General features: G+C 42.1%; 1 protein-coding gene across 13 annotated transcripts in view; it reads right to left on the bottom strand.

Annotated features, from left to right (window-relative positions):
• Positions 1-18,543, bottom strand: part of FAAP100 (FA core complex associated protein 100) — a 78,664-nt gene that overhangs the window by 34,847 nt on the left and 25,274 nt on the right. For 9 of the 13 annotated variants that reach the window (XM_083148793.1, XM_083148794.1, XM_083148791.1 and 6 more), the window contains one exon: positions 18,194-18,524. The exons of 3 other annotated variants lie outside the window; for them this stretch is intronic. In XM_083148793.1, the coding sequence (XP_083004919.1) occupies positions 18,390-18,524 (135 nt within the window). In that variant the 3' untranslated portion in view covers positions 18,194-18,389. Of the gene's footprint in view, positions 1-18,193; positions 18,525-18,543 lie in introns of those variants that run through there. One more of the 13 variants, XM_083148788.1, reaches the window with a different exon arrangement.

Genomic DNA, 18,543 nt, shown 5'->3' with positions numbered 1-18,543 from the left:
TGCCCATTAATGTCCAGCTAAATATATACCTGCCAGTATAGCTCTCCCCACATGATTGGTTTACAGAGCCCAGGGACAAGTATAAATTAGGCAAACTTTGGCTGCAATTGAATAGTCTGCACTGTAAACACAGGGGAGATTAAGACTAGGCATTTATAAAATGAGCCTGGCTACGATGGACGAGGCTCTCCCATCTAGAAATGTCCTGCTGCACCATTATAATACTACACTATTTTGTCTGCAGTCACTTTGGTATTGTCCTATACTAGGCCAATTTAGGGGTCAGTCTGCCCCCCGTTATTGCCCCCCCCCACAATTCGTCAATGCCCTCTTCGTCAATACCCGATGCCTTACAACTGCCAAAGAAGCTCCAAACTCACCACCCTTCACCACAATTTATTGACCATTGCACCCCCCAATCAGGGCACTCATACAAATGAGCATGCTGTGACACGCCCCCAGGAAGTATCACCCCTAGGCATTTGCTTTGTGTGCCTAGTGGGAAATCCATCACTGGTCCTATAACATTAGCTACAGTGTTTATAGTCTGATCTGCAAACATGCAAAATAAATGAGCTCTCATTCTATTCAATGCGGAGAATGATCATCTGTACTAAAGTATAGGTCATGACCATTATACCAAAATGATGACACATTTTTATTAAAAAAAGCCAGTTTAATCTCTAAAACATAGTTTTAAATACTAGAATTAAAAAAGGTCATTAATAATTGTGTCCACAACTACGTGTTTATCTAAATGCATATATATCAGTAGATAATTGCAGTAGGATAGAAGTGTGTCAGACTGAGTAAGGTTCCTTTTTTTCAATCTAATATGTTACTTCTTAAGGCTGTCTGACTCACTAGGCTCAGTGACCTTCCCCATGCAATTTCCTGCTCATGACTTGTGTGTATGTGGAGGGTGTGTGTAAGAAGGAACTAGAAGTGTTCAGTGTCTGCAAAGACTGAGCCATAAAAGGAGAATCTGCAATGAAACCTTCGGAGGTAATGGGGAGAGGCCAGTGTACAGATGGGTTCCTTGTGCAGCTTTTTTTATAAAAGACGGGCACGCCCATTCGATTTTATACAGAGTCATTGGTTTAAAAAAAAAAAAAAAAGAACATTGCATCCACTAATACTGCATGGTAATCATAATCTATAGCAAATCTCCACCATCAGGAGGAATAAAATATAGCAGGGTAAGATTAATGAAATGTACAGAGCAGTCACAAAAGAGCTCCGGCCACTGGGTTTTTGGGGTGTTTGTATCTATTAAAAAAAGTTGTTATAGTATTAAGTGCCTGAACTCGCTGTATGGCAGAATGCGTGTTGATAAGAATGAACTGTCAGAAAGCAAGGAAACTTACTTCAAGGATGAGCTGTTGGGCTGTGGAAACAGATGTTACCAATCCAGCTGACTGCGATTTAAAGGTCTTGCATCGTATGGGTGGGTATGGAAGAGATTGTGCTGACCCCTGATGGTGGACATGTAGCACTGCATTGAGGAAAAGGGAGGGACGCCTTCAAAAGTCAGCTCCAGGTGTGGAACTGAACAGACAATAAGAACAAAGATAACTTTTAATTATTTGCAAACAATTGTTGATCTGGAGCTAGTGAAGGAAGTAAACAACAAAAAAAAAAAAATATATATATATCAGTTTTATGTTTTAGCTTTCGAAAAAGACTAGTATCTATTTTCCTGGACGTGTCAGAAAGGTTACAATGTATGGCAGGCGTATATTGTTTAGTATCTCTTAATCTGCATATGGAACTGTAATAATGCTGTTAAGCACACAATACAGGTTTCAGCATGACCCCTCCTCTACCCAGTTCAGTTGCGGCCTTTATGGTGAAAGAGCTCCTTCTAGTGTCCATGGCTGGTAATGGCATCTCTTTTTATTCTTGTGAATTCCTCGCCTATTCTCAGTGTACTTACAGCACCACAGACATTCTATATTTATCTTGGAGTTTGGAAGAGTAGATGGACGCAGGATTCACTTCAGTAGGAAGACCGTAAAGTTCAAACAATTCAACTTTCTCAGTTTTGGAGGTGATAGGAGGATGTGGTAGGTTTCTGCAGCAGGTCTCCATATGATTAGCACCTGGCAGGAAGCACATGAGCCCTGTGGATTATGCTGCAGCATCATGTGGTTTTCCTCTCTTCTGCAGCCAGTAATCTCTGCCTGTGCTGTCGCCTGTGATAATCGGAGCTGTCACAGAACAAAGAGCTTCCTTTCCCTTGGGGAATACTGCATGCTTTGTAAGCTCTGAATGCTACAAGTCTCTCATTTATTTTTAAAGCACTGGGCAATGGTTCTCTTAACATTCACATTGGCAAATAAAGCATGTTAGACAGTTGCTGCCCTCTGGTGGTTATTTAGCATTATGGTAGGAATCTTCTGATGAACCCATTCATCAGAGGGTTTTCCTATTATTATTATTATTATTATTATTATTATTTTTTATGGATTTTTCCAAAATGTTCTCCCTTCCAAATAATTATAGTACTCTCACCATCTGTTGTATTTAGCAACTGACCCACTGCAGCAGGAGAGTTACAGATTGCAGCTGCTGTGTGTGAGGTCTCCTGCTAAGCAAAGAGCCAATCAGAACTGACTGTGATTGGCAGAGGTCCTGCCAATAAGCAAATGTAAAGACCCCTGCTTCATACAGCCAATTGCGCGAGCCCAAGGGAGGGACAACCAGAGTAATATTACAGGGAAGGGAGGCATTAAAATTCACAATTACAGTGGAAACCTTTTAGGATGAACGTGTCGGTCTTGTACATCCCTTTAGCTAAAACATTATATAACACATGTAATATTAGGATATTTTAAGTATTTTTTGTATTATTATTTAAAATTACTGTGTGAGTAACACACTTCCAATTGTATGACACTTGTGTCCCTCTTACAGGAACAACAAGCAGCACAAGAGATGCTAAATGCATAAGAAAAAACAACTTAATTGTAATAACTATGGCGGCGTCCCATATACACTTTCTGATGGGTTCTATTCATGCCAAATCTGAACGAAGCATGGTAGGGGATTGCCTTGCCCATTAGGGTTAACTTGCAGCATGCGCTGTATGTATTTGAGTAGAATGTGTTTGTATCTCTCATCTGGCTGAAATCCAATTAGGTTATCCCTGCAGGGCGGCTGTACAAGACCCAAATCTGTCAGCTTGGAGAGGCCTACTGGACCATGCAGCCCAGGAGAGGGGGCTCTGTGGGACATGCAGGCAGCAGAGTGTCAAATTCTAACCGACAGAACCACAACCACAATACTCACAGGGATGCAGAGAAGCCTCATATTCCCACTAGCTTTTTTGAATACAAACCTAAAGTGTGCTCCTCCTTCTGAATGTAATTCCTGGTTTCACTCCACCTCTCCCTTCTGGGAACCAACAAGTAAGAGGTCTTTTAACACAGCCATAGATTGCTCCATAATCCATCATGGGCCCTTTCTCATGAAACCTGGGCCTTCTCTCTACCAGTTGATGCATCAGTATTCTAGCAGACAATTGCTTGGCTGACTGAATCTGGTTGCTTAACTACTTTTTCACTTTTGGGTCAGGGCTTAGGATACAAAATATAAGTTACTATACAAAATATAAATTCTATGCTAAAATCATACTTTTTAACAACTTTTAAGCTGAAGAATATTTAGATATATTTTCAGCACTGTCCAAATTTATGTTTATTGACCAAGCTAACTTTATATAAATATTAGCTGAGGTACCCAGCATTGCTTGGGTTCAAAGTCACGCTCCCCGGTTTGGAGGTCTGCCTGATGTCAGGGCCAGATCTACAATTAGGCAGCCGGGATCTGGGGGGCTCCACCAAGTTTGCCTATAAAAAAAATGAAAGATGTCTATGAGGATCATTGTTGTATTAGCAGGAAGCGGCTGTGGAACTTCTAAGACCTCATCTCCGCACTTTCCCTTAAGGCATACTTCCCTACTTTACTGCCCCCTCTTCCTTGTACTCTATTGCGAGTGGTAAAGGGAAGGATGGTGGGGGCATCCAGGTAAAGCAGGGGACTTGCCCACCTTCCCAGGGGGGCAAAGAGAACCATAGGATTTTTGGGAGCCTCCCTGCCATTCTGGAATGTTAGGCAAGTATACCCTAAGGGTCTGGAAAGTGGTTATTGGTGGTAGTATAAGGGTGTGTGTGTGTGTGTGTGTGTGTGTGTGTGTGCGGGGGGGGGGGGTAGGTTGAAGTTCTGCCATGGGTGCTGAGAAGCTTTACACTGGCCCTGCCCAGTATACACCAACTTGATATCAGACAGAGGTCCTGGCCACTCCAATAGACATCCCAGACTATTTGCTATCCCTCTCAAGTTCTCATCCAAATAAAGGCCCTGAACATATGTGGTTGGCTCCCGGTTTTAAACACGTCCTCTACCTCTTCTATGCAATGCAACTTTGCCATATCTGAACTTTAATAAATACCTCCCTTAGTCAGTAATAGATAGATAGATAGATAGATAGATAGATAGATAGATAGAAGATAGATAGATAGATAGATAGATAGATAGATAGATAGATAGAATTCCTATTCATCTCACAATGGAGAAATTTTCAATCGTTACAGCAAGGTTCAAGTACAGATAAGAGTAGTAGCATAATAATAAGAACACACATAATAAGATCCAAACAATATAACTCAAGAATCTCGGAACATGCAGGTCTTCTTCAGAACATGACAGTTGTACATTCTAATTGCAGCCGGAAGGAAAGATCTGCGATATCTCTCCGTTGAGCATAGAGGATTAAGCAACCTATCACTGAAAGTGCTACACAGATCCGTCAAAATGTTTTTGAGCGGGTGTGATGCATTATCCAATAATGATGTCATCTTGCTGATCATTCTCCTCTCACCCACAATCTCTACAGAATCCAAAGGCATTCCTAGGACAGAACTGGCATTCCTTAAAAGCCTTTGCTAACCACAAATACATCCTAACAAGAACTATGTACAGTATCATAGTTAACTACCTTTAGAGAAACCCAGAGAGGAGACGCCACATGCACCATCAATGGATTGTGATTTGCAGGTCTGCAAGGACAGGGCTAAATTCACGTCCCCATCTAGAAAGTGGGTAGGATGCGGAAGATATGCCTAATCTTCCATGGGTGTGGGGGATTGCCAAAAAAACAAAAAAATTTTAAGGCCTCGATACACGCATTTACTATATGCAAGCTCACAAGGACATAATGGCCGCTTACCTATTTAAAATAAAAGTAAGGAGTATGGTGAATTTTCCCAACTGAAGTATTAATAAATTAAGCTATTGAAATATGCCAAAATGCTGAAATGTACTTTCTATTTGTGTATAGTTTGTATTAAAAAAACATATTACACTTTCAGGTTTATATTCACTTCAATTCAGGCTCAGGATGCCGGCTTGGTAGAGTTTGAAAAACACCCCAGTTATTTACCTCAATCCAAAGACAACTGGTTTTCATAAGTACAGTAAAGCCCAGCTATGGTGTATGTGTGCTTATCTCTGTGGCAGGGAATTTAATTGTAAGCTCCGCTGGGGTAGGCACTGATGTGTCTTACTACTGTTATATGACTACAGCAATGGAGAATATATTAGTGCAATATGAACAAAGGCTAATAATAATAATAATAATAAACAGACCAGTGTAACATTATTTCACCACTGCTCCCATTTTAAAATGAGTGTAAGTTAAGCGTAATGTAGACTAATGTCCAGTAATCATCCTTCAATATAGTAAGTGATGTCAGGAACCAAAACATACAACAGAATACTTACTTCTGTGGAAGGTAGAGAAAAGGCTCTTAAGAAATGCATATTTCATGGTGCATCACTATGTATTTATATTATTCTGCCTCTGTGAAAATAAACACAGGCCTCAAGGTGCTACATTCAGCTACCAATGTTCTGATTAAATCAAGTTACCATAAAAAGCCTTGCAAAGTTGTTTGGAAAGTGTATACCAGTTAAAACTGTCCAGACTAAAATCCTGAAAGCTTAACGGTTGCTAAGATACATAAGGGTACATTTAATAAAGATTGGTTTTGGGTCTGTTTAAAAATCAAGGTGTAGATGGTTAGAAATGATGATTTGTGGTCTAAAAAAAATCCCGTGCAGGCTTCTTTAGTGTAAAAAAAAAAAATGTTGAAGAAATGAAATCCCATGGAATTCCAGTCCTGAGCTAACCATCTGGGTCTGGTTATCATTATGCCAGGTAGACCTTACACTATGGCAGGTATTCAATGCTGTGGGCGAGCGGCGACAGCGAGTAGGGCTTCCTGCTCGCTGTCACCACTCACCCTGTCAGTATTCAACGCACCCCCCCTCATAGCCAATTCCTTCTCGCTCCATTTTTTGAGCGAGGGGGAACTGCCGTATGCGGCTCCAGAAGCAGCGACACTCGCGGCTAAATACAGAGAGTTTTCTGCATTAGCCGCAGGTCTCGCTGTTTTGGGGAATTCTCGCCGTCCTGTGACGGTGAGGATTTCCCCAGAACGTGTAATAGAGCGAGCGTCCGGCGCGGGGGTTAAACAGCGAGGATCGCTGGTTTTCTGCAATCCTTGCTGTTTAACCCCCTCGCCGGCCACATTGAATACCTGCCTATATGTTTCCATTCTAAGCATCATCCCTGAGGAAGGTTCAGACTGGTGCTGGTAAATGGCTAATAGGGGAACCTCACATTACTTATGCCCCAATACCATTCTAGGCTCAGTAACTGTGGATTTGGGGAATGTATTTTTAAAACCATATTCTTTTCACTAACAAACACTGCACAGATCCATGCAGGACTCAAACCCATCTGCCACAGGCAGGTTTATTGCTTGGGATGATTTGACGCCATTTTAGGGTTGGTTTTTATAATGATACTTAGTAAATATCTGGTTTCAAAACTTGTCTATGTACATAAATATCATCAGTTGCTCCGATGTTCTGAAATTGGAATTATGGATTAACAACTATACAATTTTATACTTTACTGTATTAAAAATGTTTATAGTTAGGATTTTAATATATGTTTTTGTCGACTGCTCGATAGAAAGTAATTTTATTTCTGTGTTCTCTTAAGAAAACAAGACCCTTTTATATAGACTCCAAACATCCAGTTGTCCAAACTATGACCCTCCAGCTGTTGTGAAACTAAACATCCCATCATGCCTTTCCACAGTTTTGCTATTAGGGGATGCTAAAACTATGGCATGGCATGCTGGGATGTGTAGTTTCACAACAGCCACAGTTTGGACATGCCTGCTCTATACAGTATAGTTTCTTAATTGTGTTAATGTCGCCTGGTGATTATAGGGGGTATTCAATCCCCGCCGCTATTTCCGACAGGGGAAATAGCGGCGGAGCCTATTCAATGCTGTCTTGCCCAACAGCATTGAAGAGGCAGATCGACACAACGGGCCTGACCTTAAAAGCTGTCGGGCCTATTTTGCCGATAACGGGCGTGAATTGTCGCGATCGCGGCCGAATCTTGACAGTCCACATCTGTTTACACGGACACACCCCCTTTTCGCTGATCAGCAGGCAGGACATTGAATCCTGTCTGGCGATATGCTGTCAAGAAAAATGAAAACGGGTCAGGGTCATGGCTGCCGGGATGGATTGACAGTCATGACCCGTGATTGAATACCCCTTAGTCTGAAGACAATGTATTGAAGATTATTACATAACATGTGCTGTATAAGACAGACATTTTATCATGACATAAGCCACACCCCCTTTATAATCACAAAGAAAGAAATATGCAGCAGAAAGGAGAATCCTAAAACCAAGTTAATACCAATTTATATTACCTCTGTTTTAAATAATATCATCCTATGTTTCTGTTTAGAATCAACACAAAGAGCTTTGCTGGACCTAACGGCTGATCGGGTTATCAGAGGCTCTAAAGTGTACTTCAATAATTGATAAGCTGTCAGTGCTTTTGGGAAACTGCCTGCAAGCTACCAGTCCATTAGCTTAAATCCATACTTCTAGACACCCATAACAGAACAAATGGAGATGTGAATTCTGCATTAACCCTGTCACTCTATATGCTTGATGCACTAAACAGATGGCTCTTCCCCCAGTAATACACGTTGTAGCTAAACACATGTACCACTTTACACAGGTCCCCATAATACCTCCAACCTGTTGCAGATCTAGTCTGAGGATAGCATGATAGTTAACACTAGATGTATATGCAACACAATGTCTGGCTCCCCAAGCAGCTAAATAATATTTCACTGCTGAAATTGACAAACTAGGGCAAAACAGAGTACAACAAAGGCACAATTTATAATACATGCTACAGAAGACTGCCTCCAGTCCTATTGGTAATAGAAACAATGACAAATATTGTCTCCAAGCCAGCCACAGAGAAACATTGGAGGATTTCCTACACCATAGACAATGAATTTGCTCTTCATTATAAATAGGAATATTTGTACTTATGCTAAATCCTTTTCCTTATATCCAAGGGAGGATTCTGGAAATATGCTGCTTAAACTGGGCCCTGGAGGAGTGTGGGAACTTAAATCTGCCAGGGGCACTTAGATTATGTTCAACAAAGCCCCACAAAAGAGATGAAACAGAGGAACAAACCAAGAGGAAAAAAGAGCAATGTTCTCCTAAAACATCAAACAATATATGTAACAAAAAGCAAGCGCGTAAATGGTTGTTACTTGGTTTCCAACCATTGGCTTTAGAAGTAAAAAAAAAATACTCTTTTTGCTGCATTAATCCCAAACGGTTAGAAGGTTGCTTTTCAGAGGCTGGTCCAATCACTTCATATAAAAAGTGGGTATGGTGATGAAAAGGCACTGTACAAGTCACACTTTGTATCACCAATGCGTTTCGTGGCGAAACGCATTGGTGGATACAAAGTGTGTCTTCTACTATATCATGTGATTGGACCAGCCTCTGAAAAAGACCCTAGTAACAGTTTAGGACTAATACAGCATCCCTTTAAAGTGGTCTTTACACATCCCCCACAGGCTTCATCTTCAGGAGGATTGCATTCCTCATCATGCCTTGGTAAAGGGATTCCACTGTTCAAGCAACTACACATCTGGGACCATATTACTTCACGGGCTCGCCACACTTTCTATTCTCAACTCCACGCCGACATGGATAGTGGGGGTATGAAAAGGTCGTAGGACGCGTACCGCCACCCCTCGCGGGCTCGCTGCGCTTCGGGTTCACGTTTATACTTGGGGGTGGCGTGGGGGTGCATTTAACCATTGTAAGCACCCATTAGGGTGCTTATACAATTTATAATCGCATCGCATTGTATGCCATATACAATGGCATTCAATTTTAAAATTGTATGCCATTGTACAACATCGGCCGATATCGTGTCGCATCGCATACCATCGCATGCGATATAGTCTGCGATGCGATGGGCGCCGTGCTAGTACACAAGTACCAAAGACATGAAGACATCAGTGGCAGAGAAGCAGCAGTGGGACCAAAGATGTTTCCAGAGATTCTGCCTATAGCAGACTTTAGGCCTCTATGTCAAATCTCCAGTACAGTGGTTGCTATTGCTGTGGGTTCTGTGCCTGTATGGAGAGGTACAGCGTGTCCAAATCAGTTAGACAGTCCATAAAAGGGCACAGAACATTTTCCCTTCTACTAGATGGACAGTCCCTGCCTAAACACTCTAGTGGTAACACTACATTTAGAGATACACAGGAAAATAATAATAAATATTACTCTGTAATTGTACTGCACATCATAGGGTGATTGTGAGTTATATCAATGGCTTTACATTTATTCAGCATTTAATGAAAATGCATGTATAGAACAGTAAGAAATCATGATTTAATACTGTGATGTAATATGACTGCTTCTAGACTTGTCTTTAGAAACTGCAATGCAAGGGACAGTTTGTGCATCACTGTCAGCCATATTGAAGGATTTCAAAACTTCAATTAGCAAATTAGGCTGTTTGCCTCTGAGTTTGTACATGGCACGTCATCTTATACATTTCAAAATCTTACACAGAAACTTAACCAGTTTGAAGGCCATGTTACACAGGGTTAAGTTAGGTCCAGTGCTTGATGTCATGGTGCCAAGGAGACTCGAGACATCCTTGAATGTCGCCTACACAATTCATCCCTGTGTAGTACTGTCAGATTAGAGACAAGAACAATAGGGCAATGCCATGAAGATATTGACATAGAGACTGAACATAAAAGTCAACACAGGTACAAGATGTTGGCATTGTTAGTCAGATGAAGTGCTCTATTTTGCTAATAGAGGGAAAATCATTTTGATTTGTGATCTATAATTCATATTAGTGCTCTTTAAACGATCATCTTTAACTGAATCAAAACACATTTCAGGACAGGCTTTCATTCATTTGCATATAAAGCAATGAAAATCTGTGTTTGTATTTAAATTATCCCATAATATCTCAATATCAGGGTTACTAGAATTGAAATAAGGCAATTCACCAACCATAAATGATTCCCTCTCCATGATATGGTTAAATTAATACATACAACTGATGTCATGCCTGTATTTTTTATATTTATGGAACGGTTTTGTTCTATATTTTGCACATATATAATTACAACAGATTTTCAAAATAATAAATAAAAAATAAACCTACAACTGAATAAAAGGTATAAAAGTTGGTTTATCTATTCAGATTTTGTTTGATTATATTTGTCAGATTATGTTGTCGCTCAGCTACCAGGTACACCATCCAAGTGTGCGGACAGCTAATGGCTCACGTTTAGAAGCTCAATTAGATATTCAATTCCAGAGTATGTGCTGGATTTCTGCATGAAACGCCATGTGTAATTATGCACTATTATTAAGTACATAAACAGTAAGCGAATAATTAAAGAGAACATAGGCCCACTAACAGATCAACGGTAAAAATTTTGCAGAGGATAATGGAAAAGCGGAACTGTTAAATAAGTTCTTCTCATCAGTGTTTACTAGGGGAGAGCAGATAGTGGAAAGCACAGATACCACAACTGGGACAAAACAAACCGGATCTCAATATGGATCTCTCGACCAATGATATAATTTTGAGGCTCAGCAAAATAAAAACTAACAAATCACCAGGGCCAGATGGGATACATCCTAGGGTACTAATGGAATTAAGGGAGGAACTAGCGACCCCTCTATATTGCATTTTTTGAAAATTCACTATCAACAGGTATGGTACCAAAAGACTGGAGGGTACTTGTTTCCTAGCACGGCCACAACGATCATGAGCATCGTGAGTAAAAATCGGGGGCATCGCGGCCATTGCATGCACTAAAAAATCGGGTGCGATGATACCCGCGATTTCCCCATAGGGAACAATGTTAAATGCCTCAATTTACCCGCGATGCCCCCGATTTCCCATAGGAAACAATGTTAAATGGCTCAATTTACCCAAATCATCATAGGGAACAATGGTAAATGGGCCAGAAACCCCCAAAAACACCCCTGAACAGTGAAATGTCCCCCCAAATGTAGTTTACGCCACCCCACGATCAACGCGAACCCGAAGCGTGGCGAGCGCAGCGAGCCCGTGAGGGGCGGCGGTACGCGTCCTCCGACCTTTTCATACCCCCACTATCCACGTCGGCGTGGAGTTGAGAATAGAATAGTGTGGCGAGCGCAGCGAGCCACCGAGCCCGAAGCGTGGTGAGCGCAGCGAGCCCCGCGAGGGGACGTGGATACCTGTGAAGCGCGCGAAGGGACGCGTTTACCTGTGAAGGTATCCGCTGCGCTCGCCACGCTTCGGGCTCGGTGGCTCGCCACACTATTCTATTCTCATCTCCACGCCGATGTGGATAGTGGGGGTATGAAAAGGTCGGAGGACGCGTACCGCCGCTCCTGCGCTCGCCACGCTTCGGGTTCGCGTTGATCGTGGGGTGGCGTAAACTACTTTTGTGGGGACATTTCACTGTTCAGGGGTGTTTTTGGGGGTTTCTGGCCCATTTACCATTGTTCCCTATGATGATTTGGTGAAATTGAGGCATTTAACATTGTTTCCTATGGGAAATCGGGGGCATCGCGGGTAAATTGAGGCATTTAACATTGTTTCCTATGGGAAATCGGGGGCATCGCGTCTGGACCATTTAAGCCTTTTTTAGCCGCATACGACGCCGCGACCGACGCGATTTTGACTTTTTTCAATGCATTTCAATGGGAAAATCGCGATTGTGGCCGTGCTAGGAAAAAAGTACCGACTGGGGACCACTAAAAATGACACACGATGCCCGCGATTGTGGCCGTGCTAGGAAACAAGTACCGACTGGAGAATAGCAGAGGTAGTGCCAATATTTAAAAAAGGTAAAAGGGATGACCCTGCAAATTACAGGCCTATACCCAATAGTGGGTAAAATATTTGAAGGAATTTTAAGGGATGGTATCCTGGAATACTGAGACCTTCATAGTTTACTTAGTATTAACCAACATGGGTTTGTGAAAAATCGTTCCTGCCAAAAAAATTTACTGGGCTTCTATGAGGATGTCAGCAAAAACCTTGATAATGGAAACGCAGTAGATGTGGTCTTCCTTGATTTTGCAAAAGCTTTTGATACAGTACCACACATGAGGTTGATAAATAAAATGGTGGACCTGAGACTAGGTGCAAATATCTGTAGATGGGTAGGGAACTGGCTGTGTAATAGAGAACAAAGATTGTGAACAGTGCAGTATCAGCTATGATACCAGTACTAAGTGGAGTGCCACAGGGTTCGGTACTGGGGTCCATCTTGTTTAACATTTATATTAACGATATCGGGATGGGGATTCTCAGCGATGTATCCATCTTTGCTGATGACACAAAACTGAGTAGAGTTATTAAATCAACAGAGGATGTGAACATACTTCAAAATGATCTTAACAAGCTAGATGAGTGGGCTAAAAAGTGGAAGATGAGGTTCAATGTGGATAAAGATGAGGTTCAATGTGGATAAATGCAAGGTTATGCATCTCGGGAGACGTAGCTAGTGTGCAAGTTACAACCTAAGCGGGGAGGCATTAGGTACTTCAGCACTTGAAAAGGATCTAGGAGTCCATATAGATAATAAGCTGGGGTGCAGTGTTCAATGTCATATTGCAACAAAAAAGGCCAACAGAATTCTAGCATGTATTAAAAGGGGCATGGAAACTAGGGAATCAAAAGTAATTATGCCACTGTACAAGGCATTGGTTAGACCACACCTTGAATATGGAGTACAGTTCTGGGCCCCACACTATAAAAAGGACATCATGGAATTGGAAAAAACCCAAAGAAGAGCAACAAAGCTTATTAGGGGAATGGAGAATTTAAGCTATGAGGAGCGATTAAGCAAGCTAGGACTATTTACACTAGAGAAGAGACGTTTAAGGGGGGACATGCTCAACACTTACAAATATATCAGGGGCAAATATAAGGAACTCTCAAGCACCCTTTTTACTGCAAGAAAGGAATCTAGGACACAAGGGCACGAATTTAGATTAGAGGAAAGAAAATTTTGTTCCCTCAGAAGAAAAAATTTCTTTACGGTCAGAGCAGTCAAACTTTGGAACTCTCTTCCTGGAGAGGTGGTGTTGGCAGATACAATAAATACGTTCAAAATAAGGTTAGACAAGCTTTTATTGGATAAAAATATCCAGGGGTACTAATAAGAACCATATTCTGTCTTTTACAAGGGATAAGCTATTAAAACGTAGGTTGAACTAGATGGACGCAAGTCTTTATTCAGCCTTATCTACTATGTAACTATGTAAATATAAAGAAGCTAAATATGCCCTGAGGAATATACATCGCATGTTTTCTTCATTTAGCGCTACCATTTTTACAGTGTGTTAACATTTAAGTCAATTATGCAAAAATAAATATTTGTGAAAATGACTGTCTGCCATTGGTTTGAAGTCATAATGTACACAATGCCTTTCAATGTCTCCGTAGTTAAATCATTGCACTAGCTGTAGTACAGTATATGCCAGTAGTCATATCAAATCGTACACACACATATTCATAGAATTTGTTATTACCAAAATTATTTCCAATTACAAAACCCCAAAATAATTGACAAATCAACTTCCAAGAGGTGCTCCTCTAAAGCCGGGTACATACTGGAGCAATGTTGGGTCGATTAGCCATTTCAGAACTGCAAATCGGCTATATCGTTCAGGGTCTATGGGTGATTTGCACTTGCACGCGGTTGTAAGAGGCGGACATTTGCCGACCTTGCTGTATGGCTAGCCAGATGTCCGTCACAAGTGACCTATGTTAAGCAAATATGAAGGACAGAACAGTGATTGTTCCATCATTCATTATTTTTCCAGTATGTACTACAATTAGTTTCAAGGGTAGTCGTCCCTTAAATCAGCCCGAATGACCTCCGTTTGTACTTGGAACTGAAATGAAAACCAAGAAACCAAACTTTCTGACAAGCTTTCTTCTAAACAGTATCCCAATCAGATCATAAGGAAACCGTATCCCAATCATATAATAAGGGGAATGTATAAATCCTTTTAACCATGGAAGATGTTCATGGCATCCTATCAAGAACATTCTATAAAATGATAGACAGAATCTGACTGGTTGCTATAGGCAGCTTCTCCGCTTGTCCTTTTGAATTGGTTTGTTACATTGCTCTCATAGCATGAACTGTATGATACTTTCTGAAGAGTGGAAAAGTGGACAATGTGCCCACAATATGTAACGTCTCATTTGTTCACAGAAAAGCATTAAATTAGAAGCTGAAAGAATTTAGTGAGATTACTTGAACATATGACTAGGGTTGTACTGTAATGTAGTCCTGTAATAAAAGTGATGGGGATGTTGGATAAGTTTAAAACTTAATACGCAGTGGTGGTTTTTACATAGGGTAAAATCTGCCACTGTTCTCTGCCTAAGTGAAGCCAGAAGTAGTCTGTGAGACTGCTCTGGCTTCATTGTGACTGGCAGTGACTTCCTATTGGTTATTCAAGGCAGTCCCATTGGGAGGTGTTCCCTCCCTCCGGGATGCCTCTGTGTGCGCAACTGCAGGGCAGCCCCAAAAACGGGTTCTGTGCATGTGCAGTACCGCAGACGATACTGCGCATGCGCCGGACCCGGAAACCTGAATATGCCTCCAGGGGATGCTGCAAAAGCAACCCATGGAGGCTTGAGCCAGCGCATGTGCAGTATGTTGGTCCCGTGCAGGGGACCAGCAGCAGCGGGGAGCCTAGCGGAGGCAGCAGTGGAGGAGGGGCTCCACATCACAGCAGCCCCCTCCTCCGAGAGGGTAAGAGCCGCCACTGGTAATATGTCTTTTTTTTGCCCTGACTTTCAACTACAGAGATATATATATATAGCGTGTTCTCTAATTGACTTAACGACCAGATGTAGCTGGCGCATTTAGGATTCTGATGGTTAGAATGCTGACTTGAGCATCCTGACAGTAAATACTGGGGTTAGCGTTAGCTACTAGGGGGATGGTTATTCCGTGGTCAGAGGTTTGGGAGACACATTATGGTTAGGACGCAGGAGGGGATGATTAAGGTGGTTTAGGGCTAAAATATTTACCAAAAATCCATTTGCATTTCAAATGTTGGGATGCCACTGTTAGCATTCTAACCGCCAGGTTTGGGATATGGAAACCAACCCCAAACTCCAGGAGCGAGCTTGCTGCAAATGACTGCAAAGTTTCCTGTTATAGGCCAAAATGCTTACATTACAGTAACTCATAGAATGCAACATAACTTACCAGGCCCCAGTGCAACGATCCATCAGTTTGTGCACTTCTGTGTTACAAACGAGAATTTCAGTGAGACGCAGTCATCTCAATATTTGCATGCTCCAATATATTCCTGTAATAATTACCAGATGAAGAGATCCAGTGCTGACCAGTTCTGTGTGCCACTTGAATCACAGTTTCTATTTGTAGTTAGAGGGACAGGCTTCGGTCTCCATTTTGCTATGGATATGTCTCTGTTTACTATAATATGCTATATAGTGTCCGCATAATGCACCCGATTCAGCATCAGTTGTAGTTTTTCTACATTATCTGGAGGCCACCCAGCACGGGGAAAGACCGGCCAGCATATAAAGGCCCACCATGCTGTGATATGTGCATCGTGGAAATGCGAAGCAATCAAACAAATACAATGTGATCGCATTTGTAGGGGCTGCCTCTGTAGCCTGGCTGTAAAGGCAAGTGCATTTCTGCCATTTCTCATCTTGCAGTGGCTGTGATTGAGGTCATGCAGCCATCCCGAACACGGTCCAGACACACCTGCATTGCCTGGACCACCCCCCCCCCCCCCTCCTAATGCTACATCACTGCCCAGCACCATCACTCAAACTGCGTCGCATTGTTCTGAGATACAATTGCACTTTAAGCCTTCATGCATGCACGCTGCAAGGGCATGCGCAGAAGTCTGAAAATCAGCTAGCAGTGATTTCACACTTGGCATGGTGAATCAGGCCCAATATCCATTAATGTGCCATCACTATATAGTGCGGTTTACACGTATAAGTGTCGGGCCACACATAGTGGAGCAGCGAGTCCCGGTTGGTTGCAAGGAGCCTAAATGCAGGCTCCTATGTGGCCACCCACACATTAGCAGTGGGTGCACAGCTGGCAGGTCCTACCACAACAGATGGCGGAGTGGCCAGATTTTGGGAAGAACACATACATTACAATGTATGTGTTCACACAGTGCGGCTGTGCTGCACTGTGTAACACTAGATCCTGTTCTGTGTGACCCCACACAGCTACCTTGCAGCTGCTATGTGTGGCCCCAGCCTCTTCAAGTCTATCATAGCGCTTTCCAATGGCAGCTCCAGATGTGGAGATGCAGCACTGTTATAAATTCAAATAACAGAGCTACACAAACTGTCCTCCCAACCACTGGCAGATATCACTGGCCAAGACTCACTCACAGTTGATGTGGAATTTTGGAATGTGCTGCAGCCCCAACTCTGGAGCCACCACTGCTGCACTTATCTTGCAGTAAACAGAACACGTCTACACATTTTTAATATGAAATCTGACAATTAAAAGGCATTTCAAGTGGCGACAGAAGGTCTCTGTAAATGATAGTTTGAGAAGTTAACCCTTTGAATGCCAAAATCTCTGTGAGTGATGCACAAAATGTCTGCTAAAAATGCCAACATCTCTGTGAGAGATGTGCAAAATATGGGCTAAAAATGCCAGCGTCGCTCACATTTGTAAATTCAAATAAAAAATGTTGGGTACTTGTGTAGTATCTAGGCTCCCACGATGGGCATCGTATAGTAAAAAATCGCATGCGATTTTGATCACAAATGCATCCAAATGCATTTACATTAGTAGGAAACATGTTAAATGCACCCCAAATGCCATTTACACACTGTACCACCCCCACTATCAACGCCAACCCGAAGCGTGGCGAGCGCAGCGGTACGCGTCCACGACCTTTTCATACCCCCACTATCCACGTCGGCGTGGAGTTGAGAATAGGAAGTTTGGCGAGCGCAGCGAGCCACCGAGCCCGAAACGTGGCGAGCCCCGCGAGGGGACGCGGACACCTGTGAAGCACGCAAGGGGACGCGGATACCTGGGAAGGTATCCGCGTCCGCTCGCCACACTTTCTATTCTCAACTCCACTCCGAAGTGGATAGTGGGGGTATGAAAAGGTCGTAGGACGCGTACCGCTGCGCTTGCCACGCTTCGGGTTCGCGTTGATAGTGGGGGTGGTACAGTGTGAAAAATGGCATTTGGGGTGCTTTTCACATGTTTCCTACTAATTTAAATGCATTTGAATGCATTTGTGATCAAAATCGCATGCGATTTTTTTCAAAAATGCATCAAAAAACGGGAAAAATCGCATCGCATGCCATCTCATGCCACAACATTTGGCATGCGATGGGAGCCGTGATACTACACAAGTACCAAATGTTGTGTACAAAAAGATTATATTCCTATGTAAGGTAAACATTACAGGTCAGAATGATGAATAAAAATGTTTGCTTGGCAATTTTCACACCAATTTTGATAAATTCACTTGGCACTCAAAGAGTTAACTTTCTCAAATTTGTAAATTTTATTTTATTAAATATTGGGGGAGTTTTAAGGGAAGAATTATTGCCAGGTTCCACCTATCTGTTGCCCAATTCAATCTTATCCACCCCAAAAAAACTTTTACAGTAGTTTCGGGTTGCAATCATCTTTAAACTTCCAATATAACATGTTTTATAGATACTGGCCCGTGCACAATTACGTTCATCCGATGGCAAGTTCTCAACCAATCATCTTTTAATATCATTTTCATATTTAAAGCATACAGTATAAACAGAACCCTCTTCATAATCTCAGGCAGCACACAGTTAAACACGGTTTTGGACTGAAGTTCTCTTCTGACCTCAACAAAGTCCTTTCCTGAAATTTGTTGCGGTCTGCTTTTATCCACAGTAAAGAAAAGGATTGTGGTCAAATGAAGAGTAGGCTGGAACTCTCTCGTAACTCTTTGTAGATCTGGAGTAGTCTCTGGCCAGCAGTACTGGAGATGAGATCTTCATCCACGCATAGACACTCTTTCAGGGTCTTCAATTCTTTTACCAACAACTGAATAAAAGTAGAACAA

Source organism: Crinia signifera, chromosome 6 (assembly GCF_055691185.1).
Source record: "Crinia signifera chromosome 6, ASM5569118v1, whole genome shotgun sequence".
NCBI classification, from domain to species: Eukaryota; Metazoa; Chordata; class Amphibia; order Anura; family Myobatrachidae; genus Crinia; species Crinia signifera.
The sequence above is the reverse complement of the archived record's forward strand: the minus strand, read 5'-3'. Positions and strand labels throughout refer to the sequence as shown.